General features: G+C 38.2%; 1 protein-coding gene across 3 annotated transcripts in view; it reads right to left on the bottom strand.

Annotated features, from left to right (window-relative positions):
* Positions 1–831: 831 nt before the first annotated feature.
* The window catches only part of ORC3 (origin recognition complex subunit 3), a 32,597-nt gene continuing 7,021 nt past the window's right edge, over positions 832–26,407 (bottom strand). For 2 of the 3 annotated variants that reach the window (XM_050315087.1, XM_050315089.1), the window contains 16 exons: positions 25,931–26,035; positions 25,001–25,155; positions 23,932–24,068; positions 22,708–22,867; positions 21,776–21,889; positions 19,816–19,949; positions 19,324–19,387; positions 17,405–17,521; positions 16,445–16,524; positions 12,206–12,339; positions 9,723–9,808; positions 9,144–9,241; positions 8,117–8,258; positions 3,690–3,806; positions 2,590–2,669; positions 832–1,404 (listed from right to left, as the gene is read on the bottom strand). In XM_050315087.1, the coding sequence (XP_050171044.1) occupies positions 1,299–1,404; positions 2,590–2,669; positions 3,690–3,806; positions 8,117–8,258; positions 9,144–9,241; positions 9,723–9,808; positions 12,206–12,339; positions 16,445–16,524; positions 17,405–17,521; positions 19,324–19,387; positions 19,816–19,949; positions 21,776–21,889; positions 22,708–22,867; positions 23,932–24,068; positions 25,001–25,155; positions 25,931–26,035 (1,829 nt within the window). In that variant the 3' untranslated portion in view covers positions 832–1,298. The remainder of the gene's footprint in view (positions 1,405–2,589; positions 2,670–3,689; positions 3,807–8,116; positions 8,259–9,143; positions 9,242–9,722; positions 9,809–12,205; positions 12,340–16,444; positions 16,525–17,404; positions 17,522–19,323; positions 19,388–19,815; positions 19,950–21,775; positions 21,890–22,707; positions 22,868–23,931; positions 24,069–25,000; positions 25,156–25,930; positions 26,036–26,407) is intronic. The other variant, XM_050315088.1, reaches the window with a different exon arrangement.

Consider the following 26,407-nt stretch of genomic DNA (forward strand, 5'->3'; position numbering starts at 1 on the left):
GTTTAGTGGTGGCTGAACATGTGCTCGAAGAGCAGCACTTCACTGCCTCAGAAGGAAAGTGAACCCTGTAATCCTCTCTTGTCAACTGAGGGTGTCTGGAAGTTTTTTTGAGGTACATACAGTCTTTTACAATAAACTAATTACCATTCAGCTTTGAAGTCTGGGAGGGACAAACTCTGAACACCTCCCGAAATGAGGCCCCTCCGAGGTGCTAAGGTTGAGCTGAAGTCCCCGCCCATACAAACTGCTGGAATACAGCCCTCCTCCAGAGGGTTTATCAGGGCATGGCAGACACGCTGCTCTGGAGGGCAACACAGCTTTTCCCCTTTGGTTTCTAAGGCTTTTGCCATGGTTGAAAAACATGGAATGCTGACATCAGCATAAAAACACTTGCTCCCCAAACCGAGTCAAGAAAAAAGGCTGGGCTGAGAAGGTTCTTTGAAGATCTGTCATGTGAGCAGTGCTTTTACCTGCTCAGCCTATAGTTACTTTCACACAGCTCTTCCTCTGCCTGCCTACAGCACAAATCCTTGGCAAAGGGGAGGTTTACAAGTGTGCTTTAGGTGTGGATTTAACTACCTTCCTCTAATGTGCTTGAGTACCATGTTGTCACTTAGTCTATGCTGACACAGGTTTCCCTGACAGCAAAAGCCAGCTAGTACTGATCAACTTCACTAGAAAAAGGGGATGATTTAAACAGTTCACTTTTGCTCTTCTCAAAGAACAAAAATCTGTATCTTCATAACTATTCTGTCCCCTTCTCTTCCTCAAGAAGCAGTTTCTAGGGAGTTAGGGCCAGTTTTGAAGAACATACAACAGAGGCTGAACATGGAAGTTCATTGTCTTTTTTAGCATACTTGTTTTATTTATTTTTAAATCTAGTTCAAGGATTTGGAAGGCATTTTATAATAATGACTCAAATCCTATCAGCTTATAAGCATGTTAATAATACTGCTTCATCACTTCTGTAGCTTACACAGCCAGTGTTGTCCTTTTGGCTTGCTAGCCTGAGTTATATCAGTGTACTGTTAAATACCACACAACAAAGAAGATTGAAACTGGCACAACACTACAGTATTTGGAACATGGGCATTAATAGTCCACTACATTGCACAGGGAGGATGAGCATTAAAAAACAACATCGCTATTCAAGCCTGCCCAGGCACTGGGAATGTATCTCACAACATTCAGCCACTGTTGACTTTGACTCAGTAGCAAAGTTAGGGAGGACTGGTTCAGTGAGAACACAGCCATGGCAGTGTTGGAAAGAACAGGTTTATTAGAACCTTGGTGGCACATTAACAGCCTCCCCAGGTCAGCCTTGCCACGTGGTCAGTTTTCTGCTTGCTGGGCTTTATGAAGCCCAAGAGTTCCAGCTCAGAAACAGCTCGAATAAAGCGAGCGCTGCACATTTCAGTCAAGGAAACCAAGCACAATTTTTATGACACATTGATGGAGTTCTCTCTAGGAGGGGAAGATTTCTAAGTCACGGCAAGCACGGATTACACAACGTGTTGCACAATAACATTGTTGGAAATAAGGGCAGAGCATGATTTGCCTACAGAAGCACAAATCTTCAACCTAATCAGTACTTCTGCTACTTGCATACAATGTGGTGACGAAGAGTTCCTTTCCCCACTGCTAAGAGAAGCTTAAAGCTGACACAGATACTAATTTTGTGGTGTCTCAGAAGAATCTATACTTTTATGCCTCTTCACAAAAATAAGGAAATATAGATAATTATAGAGATTTTTTTTTGAGATTTCATAAAACAGCATCACCTTCTCCTTATTTTCTATTCACTATAGCTTTCTTGCTGCATTCCTGACACACAGCTTTTATTCCTGAGTTAGAGAATTTAGTTTACTGTGAGTGTTAATTACCAGTGGAGCTTCTATAAAAAGGAAAGGTCTTATGCTAAAGAAAAGCCAAGTAAAGTATTAGAGCACATAAATATCCTTCCTCTAAACCTCCTTTTGTACAACTGTTCATCTCTACACTGTGGCAGCAGTACTGCTGTAGCCATGGGTTTTGATTCTAATGCTCATCCATTAAATATTTTTCATTCTTCAGGATCAGAGTTGATTAGTTTCCACAAAACCTTCATTCTGCTTCTCGCTTTGTCCTAAAGTACTAGAACTCATGGCTTCTACAGAGCCACCACATTTGTAAGCAACTCCTCTGCCAGTGCTTTCATCTTCCTAATAATGAACTACTGTTTCTATTTCTCCACCTGCTCTGCAGGTCACGGCCCTTCTGCCATCTGTTCCTCAGTAATACCTTACCCCTATACAGCAGCTATACAAACTCTCAGATGATTTAACCAAACAGTTTCAACTTGTTTTATTGACTTTTGGTTCTGTTTCAGACCCAAAAAATTCCTATGGACAAAAGCTGCTCTCCTGTCTCACCACTCCCATCCCAACTGTTTCAGCAGATCTATTTCTTAGACATTTTCAGTCCATTAAGGCTGTTTAAAGTAGTATTTTTTTCTGAAATCAGTTATCAGTACACATGAACCTGTATTTTAGAAACATTGGTTCCTTTAAGCATTTAAATGTCAAGGTTGAGAGAAATGAGAAAGGATACTGGATAATATCATCCATCTGGTCTGAGGAGGCTGTATTTGCATTTGGTTCCTCACCTGCCATCACCACAGTTGAGAAAGCCTAGAAAGAGAAGAGCAGCACAGATTTAACACAGTTCACAGACAGCTGCATATAAAATAGTGAGCTCTGAGCTGATGGCCATCACTCAGGAGGATTGAGATCTTGGAATGATAGCTCTGAGCATGTCAGTTCAGCAGCAATCAAAAGAGCAAGCAATACAGAATGCAAGACATCACTCAGTGAACTCAATATGCCTCCAATTTTAAATCTCAAAACAGTTATGGGTACTGACCCATTCTCAAAGAAACCACAGGACTGAAAAATATTTTCAAAGTGAGACTGCTTAAACATTCTGAGGAAATGAGAAAAGTAAAGCTGGCTGTGAAGACATCTATAAACTGAGGGACAGCAGGAGTCTGAGTAGGAAAATACAGTACACAAACAAGGCAGCAGCAAACAAAACACAGAACAAGCAAAAGGAGTATCCTCTAAACTGCAGGTAGTTAAACTGTTTCTTGCTGGGGGTTGCTGTGGTTACTTAAAAATTGTATTGGTAATGTAATTCAGGTAGGCTTAGAAAATACAGAAGAACGATTCAAGTTTAGGAAACTTTAAAACTAAAATGTGATTTTTAGGTAGGGAGACATTATCATACTAATCTGTGTTCTCTTGCTATACTCTGCCTGCTCTTGGTCAGAGTATGAGACAGGATATCAAGCTAGAAGGACCTTGGCTCTTCCCTGGCACAAGCATTTTCTCCAAGAGCCCCACTTGCCTGTTTCCAGAAAAGTGTCACAGAATACTTACAAAGAAAAGCCATTTTGTGAAGCACAAAATGTGACCTGTGCCAAGCATAAAACAGAAGCAGAAGCAAAATATTTTCATCACAGGGTAACAGTGCTGAAAATAAATGATTCACGATAGAGGAAGACTCTGATTGGAGTTACTGTGTGTTCTTGTGGACCAAGGTATGCAATGATCTAAGGTGTCAAAAGAGGCACTAAAGGAAAACAGACATGCAGAAAAAGATAAATCAGAATACTGAAAGCAGGCAAAGGTACTGTTTGCATCATCACATACCTCTAACCAATCAACGAGATTGATTAATCTGCCACACTCCAAATGAAGCTTATACACTATGCATATGTCAGGGGCTTTATTAGAAATGCTTCCTCCATCACACTTCAAAGCTTGATTCTGATGAAAAAAAAATTGAAGGCAGTAACTTTGATCAGTTTTTAATCATGAAAAATTTTAAGGGCTAGTTATAACTATTTCAGGAAATTGAGATGGCAGGTATTCTAACCAAACATTTACTGTTTGTGTGTTTATTGGCAAATTGATGGTTCAAAGAAGAAAAAAACAAAACAGGAAAATAAGAAAACATACCATATTAAAAAAAGCAAACAAAAAGCCACCCAGCTACTTCACTCCTGGTGTTCCTTCTATAAATTTATACTCTTATACCACCTCTACTATAATGAGTGGTTATTTGACTAGGCTTTTACCCAGTTCTTTTGCTAGTGCTATTTACATATGAGAGAGAAATACTCTATTTTATGGACTCAGGAAAAGAAACTAGTCATGATTTGCCTTTGTAGAAAATAGAAAAGTATCCTTTCCCCCTGTACCCTCAGAAGGAAGAGGAAGACTTAGTATATATCTCTCAGATGTACTAAAAAGCATAATTGCTTCTCTCTTCTCAGAGTTTTATGTTTGAAATGTAACCATTATTCATCTCTGGCTTGAAACTCAGCACCTATAAAGGCAAAAGTCTAATTTCTCATGAAGTATTCTGTATTTCATGAAATTCATAGAATCATTAAGGTTAAAAAAACCTTCTAGGATCATCAAGTCCAACTGTTAACCAAGCACTGCCATGGCCACTTCTACACCATGTCCTTTAGTGCCACATCTACCTGTGTTTTATCTCTCTCCAGGGATGGTGACTCCACAGCTTCCCTGGGCAACATGTTCCAGGGCTTGACAACCCTTCCCAGGAAGACAATTTTCTAAATATCCAATCTAAACCTCCCCTAGTGCAACTTGAGGCCATTTCCTCTCCTCCTATCAGCTGCCTGGGAGAAGAGACCAACCCCCACCTGGCTACAACCTCCTCTCAGGTAGTTGTAGAGAGTGATGAGGTCTCACCTGAGCCTCCTCTTCTCCAGACTAAACAATCCCAGTTCTCTCATCTGCTCCTCATAGAACTCAACTCCCTAGAGCCTTCGCCACCTTTGTTGCTCTTCTCTGGACCTGCTCCAGCACCTCAATGTCCTTCCAGAACTGAGGGACCCAGCACTGGACACAGCACTCCAGGTGTGGCCTCACCAGCGCTGAGTACAGGGGAAGAATCCCTTCCCTGCTCCTGCTGGCCACACTGTTCCTGACACAGGTCAGGATGCCATTGGCCTTCTTGGCCACCTGGGCACACTGCTGGCTCATGTTCAGCTGCTGTTGACCAGCACCTCCAGATCCTTTTCTGCCAGGCAGCTTTCCAGCCACTCGGACACAGGTCATCAGCTCTGAATCATTTACTTGAGAAGTAAAAAAGCCACTTGAGCCAGAGGCAAAAAGTCCTTGGTACAGCTGCAGAAATTTACAGCATTTCATTTTAGTTTCATGCACTCTAAGAAGTCAGTCCTCTTAACATGAAAACAACCACTGATCACAGAAATTCAGTTCACAGAAATTTTTTCTAAAATGCTTTTAGATGCTAGTAAAATATACGGGTTACTTTTGGAAAGTTATAAACCTGTAGCAATGATATCTTTATAAGTAAATCCTTTCCAAGATAGGAAGGAAGGCTGGGCAAAGAATATAACTTTGCTCAAGAATCTCTAGCTTACTTTTCATAGATCTCAATTCCTGCAATTTGTGAGACTTAGATCCAATGTGGACACTAGCACCTATGAGGCATTTCACACTTTCCAGAACACGTAGCAATTTTATTTACTCTACAAGGAACACAAAAGTTCCAGACATTAGGTTAATGTCTGTCAGTTCAGTCCAGACGGTTTCCAGAAAAATTCAGAGAAACATGGCTAAATTCTCAAAATGTGACAGTGCAGACATTAGTTTACCAGCCTGTAATTCAGGGGCGTACCATAAGAGTTTCAAATACTCTTGTGTTACTAACCAGCACACATGAGGTTATACCTTCTGACTGATCTAGATCTAGTGGTTCATCACTGCCCAGAAGAGTAACCCCACACCTTTCTCTTTTCCCCTCCCATTGCACCTGACTCCATGGCTTCCTACTACTCAGCCAGGTGCCAACCTGGCATTGCTGGACATTTTGAATTGATTTTCTAGTCTTAAGGTCAGGACAGTTATCACAACCAAGAGAGTTGCAAATTCCTGAGCAACTGCACTTTCCTGAGCAGGTTTATCTGTAGAAATTAGTCCCCAGCTGGATGACACATAAGTGCTGAGAATGATCCAGAAAAGATATTACTGATTGGCACTGCAGGGTCTCTCCCAGCACCTGCCAGATCCCAGCCTTGCCTGTGACAACTAGGCCAAGTCTTTGCAGCACAGCGGGAGGGAGCTGCAGCTGCCGTCAGGGAAACCTCAGCTTCCTGAGGCAGCAGCACACGCCATGTCCTCCCGAGGAAATAACTACACTGACACGCAGGAAGCTGCCCTAGAATGAGCAGCCAGTTGTGAAACCATCCGTACAGCACAGAGGTGCTGCTTCGGGAAGAAGGGAATGGGAGTGGGAGCAACCCAGAACACTTCCGATGAGTGTTCTTGCCTGACCCTATCCCTAGGAGCTGGGGAGAGGACCGACCCCTACATTGCTCTGGAATCAGTGTTGTTATCCCAAGGATCAAATCCTCTTTCCCTGATAAGGAAGCTGGTATCCCAAGTTGCAACTTACTGAATTTTCAAGGTATCAGTGAAAACAGAATTACACCGTTTTGGTGCAGGTGTTTTGTTTTGTTGTTGTTGGGGTTTTTTTGTTGTTTTTGTTTGTTTGTTTGTTTTGTTTGTTTGGTTTTTGGTTTTTTGTTTTTGTTTTTGTTCCCCATGATAAATATTTTGCTAAATAAATAACTGGACTGGATTCCTGTAAGCAGTGCATCACATAATAATCATTCACTGATACTCCACTGAAGCCCTTTTCTGTCCTAGCCTTCTGGAAAGAACAGCTCTAGAGAACTTTGCTCTGATCATGGCACAGGAACACACAGCCATGCAGAAGTCATAGATACAATTAAGAAAAAATATTTATTTGACTCACGTGGCTTAAAATGATAGGCAAGATACTCAGCCGATACTGCTGCTGTTAGAAACTACGCCAAACCTTCACAATCTTCTCAGAAAACATTGTAAGTATGTTAAAGCATGTCAAAGAACAAAGTACAGGATGGCAGAGGGATTTAAATCTTGTCAACTCATCAAAGAGGATACTTATTAACATATCAGCAGTTAGATTTTGCTAGCTGTCCTAATCTGTATTTTTTACAGGTTTTCTAACAATATAAATTACTGAGGTCCATACTAGGTTTCTTTAATGGTAGCTCACTTGCTAACTACTGTTTTCACAAATAAGCTCTGTAAATGGTTTTAGAAATAACTCCTGCACACAGTAAAACCGACAACCCTCATTCAAATCAAGGCACAGTGCCAACAAACCCAGTACAAATCGGGCTGTAGATTTCAAAGACTGATTTTTATCATGTGTGATTTCTGATAAGTGTTGGCTTTGACTCAAGTAACATATAATTACCCAGATACAGCTACAACCAAGGTGGTTTTTTTTCAAAAACTGTAATCGTGTTTTTAAGAAAAACATTAAGGCATAAGGACAACTTCCAAGTAGCATCTATAATCAAAGACAAAAAGAAATATATGTTCACTCCTTTTCCAAATCCTGCTCTATCTCTTTCTTTTGGTCATCCTGTGAGTTTGACTTAAGAAAAAAGTGGAAAACAGGCTGCTTTTCTCCTCTAGAAAAGGGCAGGGTCAGCTGATAAAATCAAGGACATTCCTTTTCCTGGACTTGGAAAACAAAGGATATCAATACACAACAATATGCTGTATTTCAGCTATTTTCATGTTATCACTCCGCCTGAAGAGCCTTCAGCTTACAGCTAATCTACACAGCGAGGACTAAGCACCAGCCCTATAAAGAAAGTCTTTGGAAAGAGTAACAGACATTGTATTTTTCCCCATGGACAGTCGTCCCATTTGTAGTGGAGGACAAAATTACTTTTCAGCTACATCTACATCAGAAAGAAAAATATTCTGACTAGACCACACTCAGGAAAATGGATTCCTCATATGGATTCACTCTTTCCAGAATTTCTATTTCAGCCAGACAGATTCCCTAACCCTCTGAACAAAGTCCCTAGTTGCTTATCAACACTTGCTAGTTCTCTGCAAAACAGCTGAATGAGTGCCAAGCTTCATGAAACAGCAAAACTGAGCCTTGCACACCATCTTCACACGGAGCCTTCAGAAACTACTCCAGCACCATGAACAACTCACTTGCTTCTTACCTTCAGGTACCAGTGTGGGTTATTTAAAGCTGTATGAAGTGCAGTCCTCGGGGCAGCATTCAAGTGCCCACGGAGAACAGCAGCTGTGTTGAAATACAGTATCTCGTGCAGAGTCCTGTGGTCCGCAGGAACAAGGTATTTTCTGAAAAAGCATGAGGTATGGGGAAAGTGGGGGAGACACAAGCTTCAGCTTAAGGGAAATAACAGAAGTCTGCAGCAATCAGAGACTACAAGAGTGAACGTTTCCCAACCAGTCTGATAAATCTCTGAAAAAACAATATAAACAGCACTGAAAAAAACTTTAAAGCAGAGAAGTCTGTTATTATCCACTCTACATCTAATGGATTTAGTGTAGAACTCCAGCTGGGCCACTGACAAATTAAAAAATAAGGGCAGTAGCTAAAATGCTAACACCAGTCATGTACTCCATAGATTTTGCTTATTCATCTTGAGGCCTCATGATGAGTCTCTGCTCATCTTTGTCTATCTGAAGCTTTTTTCTTGGCACGGTCACACTTCTGTTAGCTTCTCTGCCTCCCTCCCTGCCCAAGGCTCTATAATTAACAAGTGCCTTCATTTCTTCCCCCACCAAAACAAGCCTTTCACATTTTCCAATACAGAGCTGCCTCAAACTGTATCTGCTCACCAAAACAGTTCCCAAAATGGACAGGATATCACACTTGACATCTGTACAGTTTCATAAGTAGAACAGATCAGCAAAGATTAGGGTAGAAACTCTTGATTTTTTTCTGCTATGTATACCCAGTCCTCCCTCAACTTTTTTTTCTGTAGCCAAAGTAAGTTGGTCAATTCATATACCAATTATTTCAACTAATTTGCGGAAAAGAGGCAGGTTTTTTTACTTATTATTTTTAGAGCCTTCAAAGAAAGAATAGGAATCAGAAAAAAGTGTTCTGCAGGGACCAAAACACAATTTCAACAAGATTAACAAGTTAACATGTTAGTAAAATTTCATTTGTAACTTATGGTGCAAACTAATACAGGAACATAAAATGGGAAAGCTCACCTTACAAGACTGTCTATATAGTCAACAACTTCAAAACGAAGCATTTCAAACTTGGTCAGTTTCTTAGACCGCCTTGATTCCTTCAACTCCAACAAAGTCTTTAAAAAAAAGTGGTGCATAAAAATACATGGGAGGTAGTTATTCTCTAAGAACACAACCTATATGTTTAACATGTATAACTAATTTTTGCTGGCATGTCTTCACTGATGATGCTTGAAAGTGTGACTGTGCAGTTATTTTTATTTAGGTCAATGTATTCAGTTCTCAAACCCGTAGGAGTTTGGGAAATTCAAAAAAATACGTGTTAGGCAGAATGTTCAAATTACAAGTTAAATAAAAAGAAAACATCTACTTTGCATTTTAAAACCCTAGTTTATGATAGATATTTTCTATAATTTTCTATGTGTCAGGAGGGCCTGACATACATAGTTGGCACTTATTCATTCAATTTTAAGAATAGACACTTATACACAGCCTTTACTCAGAGCTCCAGCAAGCTGGGAAGAACTAACCATGAACAATTACATCTTAAAAGATTCAGTTAAGGAACTAGTCAATAAAGCCTAGTGCAGGCCTAACCTTCTGAAGATGATAAAGGTCTGTCTTCTTCTGGAGCTCCTTTTGTGATGATACGGACACATCTTGTTCTTGGAAAGCTTCTGCTACTAGAACAAAACTGATGTTTGATATGTGGGGTAAACTCTTCCTGACTACCTACATAACCCACCTAACCCAAGCAATCTGACAAGTGTTCAGTTACTTGTTCACACAGACCCAAACACAGGCAGCTTTTGATCCTGCACCTTGTTAAAAAAGGAGTCTGCAGTGCAGCTTAACCAACAGTAATTAACTAACTGGCAAGTCAGCCCTGATCCAGCACAAGCCTTGCACATCACATGAATTCTCTTTATGCTATCCTAGTCATAACTCTCAACATTTTTAAACTGGACAGATGAGTACTAGATACTAGTGATGCTTTAGGCGTATTCAAAATGCCACACACTGTATTTTCTCCCTTCTCATGTGTAGGGAAACACTGAATAAGAAATGAGTTCTCCTTATGTAACCCGGAACTGCAACCAGAGCAGCAAACCAGAAGCGTGCTAAGGTATTTCATTGCCCAGTTTTATTCTCATCTTAATTTATGTTAACAAAATTTAATTTTCATAGCCATAATGTTTGTTATCAGTTGCACCAATTATTAGTAATTTTTAGGTGAAAACAAAAAACCAAAAACTTCCAAAGTATCATCAATGCCAGGATGAGCAATAAACAATATCAAGCCAAAAGCTAACTAGATTTCTTGCCTTACTTAAGAAGACAGTAGATGGAGGTTCCACTGACAGGTCACAAGTAAAGCTCCAATCAGCAGAGACAATCATGATATATTACAGCTTTTTTGTGACCTACATAGAATGATTTGCTATTTCCTGGGCCCTGTGGACATTTGTATGAGTGTTGAAGACTTAAAAACAGAAAACTTCCTCTCCACTACTACACCAATTTTCCTCCACCCCAATCCTTCAGCTCAAAATGGACTGAACATAAAGATATTTTGCTTCCTCAGGTTTCACGATTTTGTTTTTCAGTTCATTAAGCATTCAAGACAATGGACTTTGTTGTTGCTTAAAAAAATAGTATTTTGGACTACCCTTTCACTCTAAGGGTTCTGTGGGCAATTTGGGTACATTTTTGGCAGACTTCTGAGAACTCCTGTGAAAGATCAATACAATCACGTAAATATATAAAGTAAGAAGTTATCTAACTCAGCAACCTATTAACGTACAGTTTATCTTAACTTCTCCTTCTAATTTTTCCATTATAGCTTAACTCCACTTTGAAAACAAACTAAGATGATTCATGGATTCATTAGACCTCTGTTTTAAAATCATCTTCAAATCCTGAGTGGAAATAAATACTGTCTTTTTTTTGTTTTATAATTCTGTGAGTCCCCGAATTCCCAGAGTTGTTTTTCTTTATTTATTTCCTCAAGGTAAAAACCCAACTACTTAAAAGCTTTTTGCTCCAGTTCCTTTTAGCAGAACTAGATGAACCTTTAGGTTTTCCATCCTAGTTCAGATTCTTCAGTGCTGGTGCCTTCAGTGACATATACAGCATTTTCAAAGTGCTGACCTATTTCCTCTACCACAGCTCTGCTATGACTGCATCTATTAAAAACATACATGGAACAGGCAAGAGCCAATTCTTCTAAACAATGCTCAGTTAACCCTAAAGCATTGAATGATTACTTTAATTAATATTAAAATAATTAAATATTAATTAATTAATATTTGGTGGCTTATTGCTTACTTGTCCAAATGCTAGGTAGTGACCACACTGGTAGTGAGCTTAATTAACATGCATAAAACAGACCAGGTGATAACCAATTCGAAAGGAGAGAACACTAGGGAGTGCTGCTCCATATTTTGGGGGAGGCAAAGAAATTCCTGTTCCAGAAGAATGCTGGATTACCTCATACTCCTGTTTCAGAAGGAATACGTCAGCTTCTGTTAACATGCCTCTGAGAGACAGAAGGCTGTTGCTCATTTGCCTTGCTTAACTTTGAAATATGTCCTCTACCACGAACAACCAAATATACGGGCTTGACAAGTCACAGCATGTCAGCAGAGCCCTGACAACTGGCCCTTGGTGCCCCAGCTCTGAACGTGCAGGTCAAAGAACTTCACATACGTTTGGACTAAATACCACGTCATAAGGAAGTCTGCTGCTATTTGGTTTTTTTATTTGTTAAACGTTTTCGGCAATTGCAACGCTTGCTAAAATGCTCAAAACACATACATGAGACATTTAGTGAGTAATGTTTGCTGATCTGTCCGGTTTCTTATCTGACATCGCTCTTCCGTATCATAAAAAGCACGAACCTCATAGCTATAGAGAATATAAACATTTTGTAATTTTGTGCATGTATTTAAAAAACAATCCTGCAAATCTGATGGTTTGATACAGTGACAGGATATCTCAGGGAAAATGAAACCCATTGGTCAGATTACAAAACAGCTTTTATATAATCTGCAGTGGAATACATGATGGTACACACCCACCTTCTAGATTCTGAAACTGGGTCAAGAACTTCTTCAAATTCTCTACTGTATTATCAAACTCTTTTCCAGAAGATGACAGCAAAATTTCCACACATTGTTGAAGCATGCTTACCAAATCAGACTTATTCAACATCCTAAAAGACATAATTGTTGGCTGAAGTTAAAACGCAGTGATGAAACAGCTTTCAATGTTCTTAGTTGAAAAAAAAGTAAAAAAACAACCATAAGAATTGAAAAGCTCCTTTTAAATGAAAAAAACTCTGAGATTCCAAGCATTTAGTCTAGCAGTAAAATCTGTTTGTTTTTTTTTTTTGCTGTCATTAACAGAAACAAACCAATTTTGTTTGGTGAAGCTGTCCTTCACATTTTCCTGCAAAACAAAAGTTTTTCTGATACTCTGCCTAAAACCACTTGCTGGATACAGGAGTTACAATTTTTGTAACTGTGAGAGAGCAAAAAACCTAAAAAGCACCAATCAACCAACCAAACCCTAAGCCAAAAAAAGCCCCCAAACCTTAAAGCCCAAGTATGGTAGGGTTCATAACTCACTCCCAAGAACAGTAAATGTAATAGTAAAAAAAAAAAAAAAAATCAGTATGTAAACACACATCCGCAAAATCCATTACTCTCTGTGATTCAGAATGACTCTCGAATGAAATCAGAATTGCTGGGGTTTTCGTTTGGTGGTTTGTTTTTTGGGTTTTTTTTAATTGCTGTAAATCTAGCCACCACTAGAATCCCAGAACCATTCAAGTTGGAAGGGACCTCTTGAGATCATCTAGCCCCACCTCCAGCCCTGCATTTACTTACTGTTAAATTATTAAGGCCTTTTACAAATCTCACCAAGCACTGCTCAATCTCATAATCTTAATTTAAATGATATCAAAGCAAGTCCTTGCAAATATCCATAAATGAAATCCAGAATTAGTCATTGCATCTGGTCACTACCATTACACATGCATCTAACTTTTTTCATGCAGCATGAGAGGTCCCCATTGCTAAATACTCTGGTTCTGAACAACCACAGCCTCTGTTACTAAAAGCCATTCCCAGCCTGTTCTTGTGGGTTTGCTTTGCCTTACACAAGACAAAGGTGCTATATAAAAAAAACTAATGCTAGTCGTTTGAGGATTTTAGGAGACACAAAAAGCACAGCTACACACGGAAGGGAGCATGACAAAGAATTAGAGGATGGTGGTCAGTGTGTCAGGCAGTGTGTTTCCATATCAGCTACCTACTGACTAAGGAATTTAAGGGAGAATTCAGAAGAGGCTGGGGAAGCTCTGTGGATATCTGGAGGGTCAACTGCAATTTGAGCTCTAGTTTCTGACTGGCAGTTGATGTTAAATGCTTATAAAAGAATTTGAAGCTTCAGTTTATCTACCTCAGGGTTATGGATTTTTGCAAATCAGCTACTGCCTTCAGATACACTTGTTTTGTACAGAAAAGCATCAGGAGTTAGCAACACAAAGGATGGCCTTGACCACACAACAGGCTAGAAAACATTTGTAAACCATCTTCTATAATACAATGGGTAAACAAGATAGCCTTGTTCCAGGCCAGACAAAACACTGCAATAATTAAACACCCAAGATGGACAGAGGATAAACAGATCTGGAGATCTGTGAATGAGAAAGAGCAAATTTATTTTAGTAATATTATTCAAAACGAAACTGCAAGTTGTAGAAAAACTTATTTACGACAACAATGGGATTCCAGGGCCCAAAGAACAGAAGGGTTGGTTATCCTGTATGAGGAAACAGTAAAGGATCCTTTTCAACCTTTTATGCTTGAGATTACTGCAAGGTATGCCAGTTATCAAAGAGTGGGGTTAAGATTTTAATTCGCCTAGGAGTCAGGCTTAAAGCAGAAAGTAAGATCTCAGATCACCACAAGGCAGTAAATAAATCTGTCTGATTATTCAGAAACAAGTTATGAAAGAGAAGAAAGGAAGCTAGGACAAAGTCCACAGAAGCTCCTTCTGAATGGTGAAGTGGGGAATCAACTGAAGAAATGATAACAGAGATTGGTCAGCACCAAAATGACGGGGCCGTCACGGAAGGGCAGGACTGTGATAAGCACCATGTGATGAAAAGCCATCACTGATTGGCAGACAAAAAACAGAGTACCATGTCTAGACAGAGGACAATAGGTCAGACTGCAAGTTTTGCCACCTGGAAGCTTGACCAGATGATTCAGGCAGTCAGCTCCACATAACCAATTAAGTGAAACGCTCTCCAGCATCTCTTATCTTCTCTCTCTTCTGATTGGATTATTCCAATGTGAAATAAAGCTCACACTTTTTCGACTCTAGGCAACTCCAGAAGAAAAACTACTGTCTGGACTGCTAAAGTTAAGCGAGCTGAAACGCAATCTTTGGGGTTGGCCTTTCTAGTAGAAGGGATAAAAGCCTGTCCAAGGAAATCTGAAACAGAGAAACCAATCACAAAAGAAACTCAGTTCAATAACTGAAAACCCCACATTCAAACATAATTCATGAAAGGCAAAAGAGATACTTGGTTAGAAAGTGAGAAATAAGCTGATCCAAAGCTTTTCTATTTTTTGCTTTCTAAATATAAGAAAAAAAATGGATTTCAGAAAAACATTGAAAAAAAGAATATGAGATGGGGAAGGGTGAACATAAGGATATCAACAGGTAATGTGGCTCCTGGGAAGGCAGAGATATTAAGGAATAGTGAGTTCTTCTAAACCTGAGCAAAAGGGGAAAAATAGGATTACGAGTAGAATTGGAAAGCCCACACTTCATCATTTTCTTCTAACAGATGACAAGCAAGATTCCATATAGAAAAAGCAGAGACAAGAGGAAGTATGTGTAAAATGGAAGGTAGAATTAAAGTTACGAGCTGAAAAGGAAATAATCACAGCTAGAATTCCAAGTATTTGAAGAAATTATGTTGGAGGAGTTTTGTTAGGAAATTAATAGACTTTCTGGATAAAAACAAAGAATCATAGAATCATCATCTATGAAAGGAATGACCATGTTCACTGTATTTCTATCAGGAGCTCCCACAGTGGGAGCCAAGACCAGAAGAACAACAGGAGGGAGATGAACAGATAAGAATAAAAGGGGAGCAAGCCAGAATCTGATGGCAGCATCAGCTCTGAGATAGGAGACAGATGAATTCAGAGAGGATGAAAGCAAATTAAACATAGAAGAAAAAGGAGGGTAAAATGGCCAAGTGTTATTAAGAGATTACAGACAGACAATACAGGAAAGCAGAATGACACATTTGTGGGCAAGAGCTGATAGGTGACTGAATGCTGTCAAGAGTCAGGAGAGTCAGAGAAGGAATTAGGACAGACTGCAGAAATGACAAATCAAGCTTGTAATCCGTTCAAAGAGATGAGAGTGAAGAACACAGAGCAGCGGCTATGTGTAAGAACCACTCAGCATGGCAAAGGTGCAGTCTGAAGCATATATATCCTTGTGTATATGAGCCCAGAAAGTTATTCTTCACCCACCACTGACACGTTTTATTCTGTTCACTTTTACAGTTGTGAGACACCAAACCTAACCAGCTCAGGGGCTCTAGAAGAGGCAGTTACGGCAACGGTGTTGCATTGACTCCTGTGCGACAGAACCGATGTATTATTTGAACGAATGCAACTATCAGGACACCTGCCACGCGTCTGTTTGAAGCCCATTTAAAAGTCTGTAGCTGTAACACTGCAATTGAAATGTCTTCTATTAAGAAAACTGGCAGGCAACACAAGTGTAGGCTCTCCTAAAGTCCTACTCTTACAATAACACAAAAAATTAACCCAGTCCCTATACAAACTATCAGAAAAAAGAAGAACAGAGGGAAAGCGGTAAAATAAAAAAAGAAAGGTCTCCGCTACTGTTCATTTGGAAGAGATTCTAATTTTCACAGCAGATTAACATTGAAGCCAACTAACATTAATAATTTGATTGATAATATCTAACACAATCATATTTTAAAAGACAAACCCCAACTCATGTTCTCATTCACACAAAATAATCTCAGTGGTTTCAGCATAATTACTCAGGGTATATGAGATATTAGAACCTGTTTGAATTTTGTAGAAATCAGTAGAAAACCAAAATGAAAACAGCAGTCATTTACATTTGCAAACAATCCTAAAGCTAGCTGTAACTACATAATACCCTCAGCTTTAAGTTCCAGAATAACTGATGATTGATACTCTCCGTGTGTACAGTGGAATCAAAACACAATGGGTGTGTGGGGGGGAAATCACCTTGCTAGCTGAAGAGATGACTCATACTCTTCTGTCTCCCACACTTGGTTTTCCAAACATGCACAGTGCAGCTCTCTGATCTGTTATGCAGAAGGTGAAGAAAGGATGAAATGTTTTACAAAGCAATGCGGAAATCTTACAACAAGCTGTTCTAAGTAATGTGCAGTTCTTTTGGAGCTTGTTTTCCAAAGATGTAGAATGACTGCAAAAGAATCATGAGCATTTAGTATCTTCCAGAACTAAACTTCTGGTGTTGCTGGAGAGTGTGTTGCTCTGCACCAGATTTCAAGCAACTAACATTCAGATGAAGATAACTGCAGTGAACAGAGAAGAACTCCAACCAAATGCCCAAGCTAAACTCTCCTGTTATTCTCAAATACTGGTACAGTTCAGGCTGCATTGATAGTTCGTGACAGATTCTAGTTAAGTATGTAATACATGGAGAACTGAGGGACAAGTGCACATGCACAGAATATATTGCTCTTCTACTGGAAGAAGAAATTGCTGAGCATGAGAAAGTGAATTAATCACATTAGAGAAACAGGGTTATTAAAAGCAATTATCACTGTTCCTTAACTATCGTTTTTTCCTGTACAGAAAGTTGCTAAAATCTCAGTCTCTTCATCTGAATTTGACCGGTGATCTAATAGGTGGTAGAAGGGTATACATTGTCTGCAATGCAAACAGATGTCCCAGATATGGGAAAGTCAGTGTGTGGATTCTTTTGCTGATATGTGCATCTGCATCCTCCTGGAAACTCCTTCCTGTTGACTGACAAGGTATCACCCATGCCCGGAAAGAAACCACTGCTGCCCTCCACAAGAAAGCATCTGTCTCCATTTTAAGAAGCAGAGGGCAAACCAGCACGTTAGTAAACAAAGAGAAAGAGCAAATATTTATTCAGACATCATCATACTTAGAGAAAAAATACAACAAACCCCATATATAACAGTACATCACCTGTTTGCCCAAAGGATACTTTGGAAGGGAAGATGTGAAAACATGAAGACATCTCAGAACTGAAACATAATTTTCGTGGTAAACATGTAAGTCCTCCAGCAATTTCTGTGTTTCTTCCTACAGTGACAGAATAATTTTTTTAAGTCATTCTGACATCCATTTAAAACTCTCATAAAGCACTTAAAGTGACTCTGAAGTTCTGACATTGTAGTGTGCTATAATTAAAATCACCAATATTAAATTAAGATCACTGAGCAAAAGAGCTGTGTTTCAATAGTTCACTGCATTTACATGGCATTTTATTAAAGTATACTTTCTTCCTCCAGCTCACTAGAGATTTGTTATTGATTACAATTGTTATGTTACCATTTTCACATGCAGTTAGGCCTCTAGATTTGGTATGTTATCTCTCAATAATGAGACTATACACTATTCCTTTAATAGGCAATGAGAAGTTATATAGCTACTTTTACTTGAAAATTTACATTTTTATATTACAAATGCATTTAAAAATTTGTTTCTTATATTGTGGGTGGTTGCTGTTTTTATTAGTTAGGTACACGTTAGGTAAAAAAAAGTTCACAGAAAATAAAGAAATATTGAGTTGCTGCTCCTGTGTGACTTTTGTGTATTCATGGATTTAGAACTGCAGGAAAAAAAAATCACATATTAGGAAAAAGAAATTATTGACTTCTACTGGATGGATACTCACTATCACTGGAAAGAAAAGGCATCACACTGCAAAGACTGAATACAGCAAAGATACTTGATGCTGCACAGCTTTCTGACGTTAAAAAACATTAATGACATTTCTCCCCACAGACTTTTTAATATATTGAAATTTATGAGTCACTGATGTAACAACTGTTTAAATGACTTCCTAGACCTTAGGGTTGACACTCACAAGTTTGTACCATAATTCTAAGTAGTAGCATTAAGAAAAAAATTATCCCCACTACAAAAAAAGTAATAAAAATGTTCTCTTTAATGCTGCTACATCAATCTTATTTCCCCAAAGCCAGAGCATTATTAACCCATCTATATTTGCCCCATCTTGTTTCTTAGCTCAAGACTGATGTAGTTAATATAAATAAATAGCAATGTATTTTGTCAAATAATGAAGTGAAAAGGCATACTCTGTTTTAGAAGAGTTTGAAAACCTTATTAGAAGACTATGCAATGTTATTTCCATAAATATAGATGACAGATATAGATCACCACTTTTACATAATTTCAAATTATTAGCTAGACTTGAAATGAAGAGTTGGGAGAAACCCTTTACTTTTAGCAATGCTTCTACTGGGAGTGGTTCAGAAAATAAAAATACCCAACAGATTTTTGTTGGTGAATTCCTAAAGGGCTCACAATAGTAGTACTCTGACTTCAATCACTTGACAGAACTTCAGATAAACATGTAAAAAACTGAAGTTTTAATCCTGTATGAGATCTAGTGTGAATGTGTGCCTTGGGACACAGACTCTGCCCTACTGAGTTCAATCAGAAACTACACAGAGGGTATGAAGGATTAAGAGCTTATGAAATAACCTCCAAGATTACTTACACATTCTTCAAACACTTAAATGAACTTCCAAGAAAGTCAGTCTGAGTAAGCATGAGAAGACTTGGCCATAAATAAACCTTGTAACCTTCCTTTTAAGCAGTTATATTTCTAGACATAACTGAAAGTTGATGCAAGAAAGTTGTGCAGTTTCGTATAAAAGCTGACCTGGCAACCCTAGAGATTTGGAATTTTGACCTGCCAATCCTAATTCTTCATTACTGGACATGAAATACAGTATGTCCCATATGAAAAGGCTATATAGAACTACACATCTCTGGTCTTGTATTTTATTATGCTCCGCAAACTAATATATTGGGCAAGTTATCTTTGTTTTCCAAAGACATTCTTAAAATTTTACCTTCAAGAAGTTGTCTGTTGTCAGCAGTGCAACCTGTTTCCCTGACTCTTGCTTTTCCACATACCTGATGGCAAGAAAGAAAACCACATAAAATTATAAAGTAAAGGAAGATTCTAAGGTTAAAGAGAAATTAAAATGTTTATGCTGCTACAAAGATTTATTTTGGAAAGAAATGTCCCTTGGACTGTCCTTGAAAAAGGACAGGCAGATCCAACAAGTTGAAAGGTTACTCCAAAACCCTGAAGATTATACTCCAAAATCAGCTTAACAAATTCAAAAGTGATATGGTTATTTGTCACAATAGCTTGTTTCTGTATTGAGAACAAGAAGAAAAAAAAAACTTAAAGTGATCACACACCACAGAAGCTCTACCCTCCAGACTAGAATATTAAGGCTTCCTGTCCTCCATTTGATCAATTTACCTTTGCTCTTTTGTCTTTTTTAAAGCTGACTCAATAAATAATTGTCCAAAAAATTTATTTCCCCTTTTACCTTCTAAAAGAGGGCAGTCTCCGAATGTTTTCACACTGATCATGAGATAAAGAATTAACTCTCTTCTGAAGATCTACCAGTTGGCAACACAGTACACTAAGAGGCTGGGAATAGAAGTGCTCCACAATACAGAGCTGAAAAACAAAGCAAGAAATAAGGATGATAATAAAATCCATCCTTTCCCTGCTATATCTATCTTCCTTTTAATGCTTTCTTATTACTGCAATGCATATACTACAATGGCAGTAATGGTACTCTCTTAAAAAATGCATTACAATTCATAAAGATTCCGTAAGTCAATACAGGGCACTGATTAAACAATCACATAATTACCTTCTTTGCTGTCTGTGCTGTTAATTTTCAGTATCTCATATTTCCCCTCTCCTATGTAGTAACTACAGCTTGTCAAATATCTTATATTCACTTATGTGAATTACTGCATTGTTTAGGCTACATATTCAGCTCCAGTGCTCACAAATACCCAAGGCTGCATTCAAAGGTATGAAGAGCAACTGCTGTACACAAGCAATATTACCACATGTTCTAATTTCAATTTCTGCTTCATGTACACAAAAATACACTGTTAAGCTCTGTCTATGCACACATACAAATGCACTTTATCACTGATTTTACCCGCATTAAATGTTTGCAGCATTAGGGCCTTGCAGAACAATAGCATATGCTCATCACACCTATTCTTAAAAACCAGGTAAACCCCAATCAAACACACTGTCTCACTAAAAACTGTTAAAACATGAAAACTGTCAAAGAGGAAAGACACTTCCTATCAGAAAAGTTAACAACATGCTTAGACGTAATGAGATGATTGTGATTCCCTCTATTTATTACTTAGAAAATCTGATCTGAAATTGCTTCATCATTGAATACTTTTACACACAAGGACACAGCCATATGCTGTCAGGGCTAGAATTTGCATTTTCATATCAGGCCAATGGAGAATTATTAGATTTTGATGACTCTTTCAAATTAGAGGAGCTGAAACCTATGAAAGCCCACACAGGTCTGTCTGCAGGAAGAGGTACTACAGCTAGGATATTTCTTCTGGCCACATGAAATCACTGAATCTTAGATAGCAAAGAATTCGAGAAACTCCAAAGGTCTGTAACATTAAAAGAGCATGTTTTACTAACAGGGTCACACATGGAACTAGGCAAGAAAGAAACAATTTCACAAACCTGTATTAAAACAGATTACAGGGGCTACAAATTCTTCAGAGAACTCTTGTCTGCAATCTACAAAAGCTACAAGGAGACTCAAACACAGAAATACATCTAGATACGAAGATCTACACAAGCCAACAAAAATTTAATTATTGTGTTCTCTACAGACTATTTTTAGAAACCTTGAACTCCTCCACTCTGTCTCCTGAGAGAGGGTAAATTTAACTCCGCACCGATGCACAGCTGCTTGGAGCACAAGCATTACCTACTCTGAGGCTCAAAGTAAGTGACCCTGTAGCTACTATTTCCCTGAAAAAGTAACAAGTGTGCATCCAGAAACTATGCCAGAAAAGTTCAAGAGGGGAAGAAACACCGCTGTAGCCTATTCACACCAAGACAGACCAGAGTCCAAGGAGCTGGTACAGAAAATCAGAGATGGAGAGTTCTGCCAGGGGTGTTAGAAAGCTACAAGTTAATCTATAGCAAAACACAGCTCTTTCTGCTCACTAAGGCAGGTCACCCTTTTAAATATAGCCATAAAATGTTGGGGGTTTTGCGGCAGAGTAAGCTTTTACTTCTTTTGCTTCTTCATACCTGCCCTACAAGTTTTCTCTAAAATCCTTATCAGTTAAGGTTTTAAAACATGCATCTGTTCATAGACCCAACCTGTTTCCAAAGGACATTTTTTCATACAATTCAGCAATAGTAGGTCCTACGAAATCTTTCAGTGCCTAGTAATTACCCTTTGTTTTCACAACCATCATTTGAATTCTTGTTACCTGAAATCCTTTGATAAAATTCTGGACAGAAAAATCATGGTACAAGAATATGTTGATGAGAACCTGCAGAACCTTCCCACCCAGTTTAAAGGGAAACTGGGCTGTCAGAAGCAGCTAAAAGAGAGACAAAAAGAAAAAGTAGCCATAGCAGAAATTTTCTCCTGAATTCAAATAAGCAAAACTTATATATACAATTTGATACAACTCTCAGTATGTGTTAGCATTCAACTAAATGAGATAGTAAATACACTGCCAGCTTCTAAAAACAGTATTTCTACTAAAATATCCCTGCAAAGATTGATTTTCAGTTCATTCTTTTACCCCATTTTTTTAAGTACCTTTTACTAATGCAATGTTTGAATTTAGTTTTCTGCTTAACGCTATGTTTGTATTTATTTGTAAAACTGCAAACAGAACAGAGAATGCTGTAACAAACAGAGATACCACTACTTTCAGCATGCATAACAACGATTTTGGAAATCCTGCACAAAGCGATGTGACAAGAATCCACAGGCACCACATTTATATGGCTTGAACATTTGGGTGACTCAGCTAAATGTCTGAGAGGTGGCAAAACTCAGGCTGAACTGTTATTTTTCTAACTTTAAAGCTATCTTTTCCTGGAACAAAGTAAAACTCAAAATCAAAGCACTACTTTAACAAAGCAGGTGTGAATGTGAGAGTGTGATTGCCCAAGTATATATGCACAGATGTCAATGCAAATGAAAGATGAAAGCAGGTGTGTGTCTCAGTGTGAGAAGGGAGCTCTCAGCATTAAGCTGCTCTGCAGCTGTGAGTAGAAATATCCCAAATCCACAGCTCTCAGGGACAGATTCCTTTTCAAAACCTTCAGACCAACCCACGTTTAAAGGCCACACATGTAGACTGTGCTGCAATACACACGCACTCCTTCTATTTATAAAGGGAATTACCTTGTCAATTATAGTAGACAGGTGGTCCTTACAGGAAAGGGACTGGAAAAGCTCTATGCACAGCAGAGAGGAAACAGAGTGAGGAAGTAATCTGTGGATAATCATCGGTGATGTAGCAATTCCAAAAATCAGCACTAGAGGTAATTCATGGATATGCTGACTAGATAATGGGAGAAGGGAGAAAAAAACCCATAATAGTTACATTATAGAAACCCATGAAACAAACACATTATGTTCTTATTACAGCACTGAGCTCAAACGCAGAAAGGGGTAAGTTAAAAGATTTGCTGGACTTAATCTATATTCCATAGGCTCATAATTAGGTATTTATCCTTGCCACAGAAAGCAAAATAAAATGCTTAAAAAACAATTAAAACCTAATTTTTCACTACTAAAACCTAATTTTTCACTATTTTCACCCTAATGATTTCCCCATAATTGTGCACTTCTGATTTTACTTTTCAAAGTGTTCCCTTGGGATTCCATCTGCCAGATCTGAAGTAGAAAACTATTTTTATTGTTGGTCCCTCAGGACGAGAAATTGCCTGGGCCTTGTTTAGAGGTAATGTCAGGTGCACATGTTGCCCCTGAATTAACTGTACAACTGCAGCCCCAGTTCTGATGCAACTGCAGTTTCAACCTGGGGACTAAGTGCAAGGCGCTCTTTTTGGAGAACAGCATGAGTTTTTGATTAGCATGCATGAGATGATATGAAGGAAGACAGGTTAAGGAAGAACAGAAGTACAGGAGCACCTGAAGTAGTCAGCTGCTAATTACAGATCCTGACCAACTGTGTAAGCTTTACATACACTCCTTTTAGTAAGCTAGTGACCTTTAATCAGCATTACATCAGTAGTCACACAAAAATATACTTTGAAAACAATTTTAAAAGCCTACAGAAGAAAAATCTAGGCATCTTAAGAAATTAGTTTCACATTCACAAATTCTACAACAACTAGTACCAATAAATCCTACTACGTGAAGAATTAGATCAGCCACCCTGTATCTCAACATGGTCCTTAGGCACTCTGGTTCAGAGACACAAGTTATCTTTAGGATTATTTATCTCCAAAACCTAGCAATTATGTTTTTGCTCAATTGCTGCTGCAAAGAAGCAGCATTAATATTTGATGCCAGTACTACACTGGCCTCACTGTCACATTTCAAAACAGCTGCAAATAGAAAACGGTCAGAGTGGAGTAACTAAACTTCAAGTCACATTACCTGCTGATGACTATGAAGTCTTGAAGTACTTTTGTGGTGAAACTTTCCATGTCTTTGAAAATGACTACAACTGGAGGAGACTGCCAGTGTGTAGAAGAGGAAGTTCTTTTTTTGCTTGGAGTTTCAGAATCCGTTTTCTTTAAAGCCGTTCATTAAACATTAACAAACAGAAGACAGTAAAATGAAAAGAGGGAATCCCATCTACAATAATATATTACTCCAAAGCGACATGACTGAACTTTTTGTCAGCTGTATTTATTATTAGCATCTAGAACTGCCATTTTTCATCCTTCTGTTTGGCACAGCATGAAGTACAAAGAATAAACAGACTTTAAGCACACATTCCAATAAAGACAAGAATAGCTCTGTGAGACAGAACTGGTGAAGTTCTACTGGGATTGAGGGAGAAGATTTGAGTTGTGTACAGACACACTGCTTTTTTCCTATATCTTTACCAAGTAATAAAAAGAGCATGTACTCATTACACTTTTGTTTATCACACTGCTCTGATGAAGTCATCTGAAAATCAGTTCTAACTTGTATTCATGACAGAAACAAAGTATAAAACTTTATTAGCTTTAGCAAACAGAAAGATACAGAAACATTTTGAGGGTTATTTTCTTACTGCTTGCCAATGTACTGTGGGCTGCAGAAGACATCATGGCTCATTAGCAGTAATACAGTACCTTTCCCCTGGATGGCTGTTCTTCCATCAAGTTTTGTTTTAATAAACAAAATATCTCAGCACTCCTGGGAGAAAAGCATCTGGCATTAAGTTGATACTGCATTTTAAGCTTCTAGTTCCCAGTTAAACACATGAAAAAATAGTACTTTTTGCTTGTGTTTCAGAATTCTGACATTCATACATCATCAGTAACTAACTCCACATTTGTTATATGTGTTACATATTATATTCAAATCATGCTAATCTCAAGGGGTTTTTAGTATTAAAAGTTAACCTTTGGCATTTTCTCACAGAAACTTGAGTTATTAAATTCCTGTTTTAAGCACATCCAAAGGTCAGGTATTTCCATCAACTGGTGATTAAAAAAAATCCCAAACAACATACCTTTGTTACACTCTCATACCATTTGATAAGAGAAGACATTGAACAACGTATTCTATTCTGGGAAACCTGCACATAGTCCTCATCTTCCAAAGAGTCCACATCTATATAGCAGTTCATCAGCTGCCCCATCAGCTTCTGCATCAGATTTTTTATGCCTTCACAAAAAATTTTAGACACAGGGTAAAAACATTTGGTTATTTGGTAACACTTCTCCAATCCATATTCTAAAATATTACCCCAATTATTTTTTGCATTATTCCAACTATTTTTCACATTTCTAACTAGTCTCCTTCTCTCTCCAGAACGCACATCTCATGCTCCAGAAAGAATTAAGGTATGTTGTTAATGTAGTAAACATTATCCTATTTACTTGCCCAGATAGCAACAACTCAGGTTAAGATGTTGGTCTTCCACCTTTCCTGAACTCCAGCCACCTGGCACTAGAGTGACCTAAAAATAAATAAGGCAGCCAATCCACAGAACTGAGGATACTGCCATAAGTTACTTTTAATCTTTTTACTTAATAAATAAAAAAGAAGCGAGGAGAGTGAGACAAAATTTTATTATACCCATTCCCTTGCTGTAATAATGTGACTGCAAGCATTTAAAACCTGAAATGCATACACACACTATCCAACTAAACAAGAAGAAAGCCCGCCTTAAAATATCGACATGCAATACACTAAGCAACGTGTTCCTGACATTTATGCTACTTCTAAGTAGTATTTCAATCTTCACTGATTTAAAAAGAACTGGATACATCTTGAAATACAGCAGGCATTACTACTATGATGACATGGGTTTGATCAAATCTTTAGAAAGTCTTCGGGATCCCTCCACCTACTATTGTTACATTTGGGGGCAAAAGCCAAAATTTCTAGTTAATTGATACCTTATTCAAACAAGCAGCAAAACTATTACATTATTTACCTGGGCAATCTTTGGCTTCCAGGAAGGCTATATAAGGAGTAACGTTATTCTGAAGGAAGTCTGAGAGACTTCTAAAAGTCAAGTCATGATCTGTAACATTTACACCTAGAAAAAAAAAAGACAAATTTTTAAGGGTATTTTTCCTGTGATTTGTGATCATAATGACTGAATAATAAACTGAACAGCAGACAAAAACCAGAAGATACCTCACACATTAAAGGAAGGAATGGAAAGCATGGCATCAGCTATGACAGAAGATAAAAACTAGCACAAGACTAGACATACATGTTGATATTCCCTGATTAAGAGAAACAGGAATCACCACAAAGATCCCTCAAATAGTTTGGTTTTGGTTTTTTTTTAACAGAAAGATTTCTCAAAAGTGCAAAACTGCAAGAAGTAGGATTGCTTTCCTAACATCCCTGCTATTGATATCCTCATAAGCCATCCACTTGTCTGCAGACAAGAAGTTAAGCT

Source organism: Myiozetetes cayanensis, unplaced genomic scaffold (genome assembly GCF_022539395.1).
Source record: "Myiozetetes cayanensis isolate MyiCay16 unplaced genomic scaffold, myiCay2020 scf2-11, whole genome shotgun sequence".
Lineage (NCBI taxonomy): Eukaryota > Metazoa > Chordata > Aves > Passeriformes > Tyrannidae > Myiozetetes > Myiozetetes cayanensis.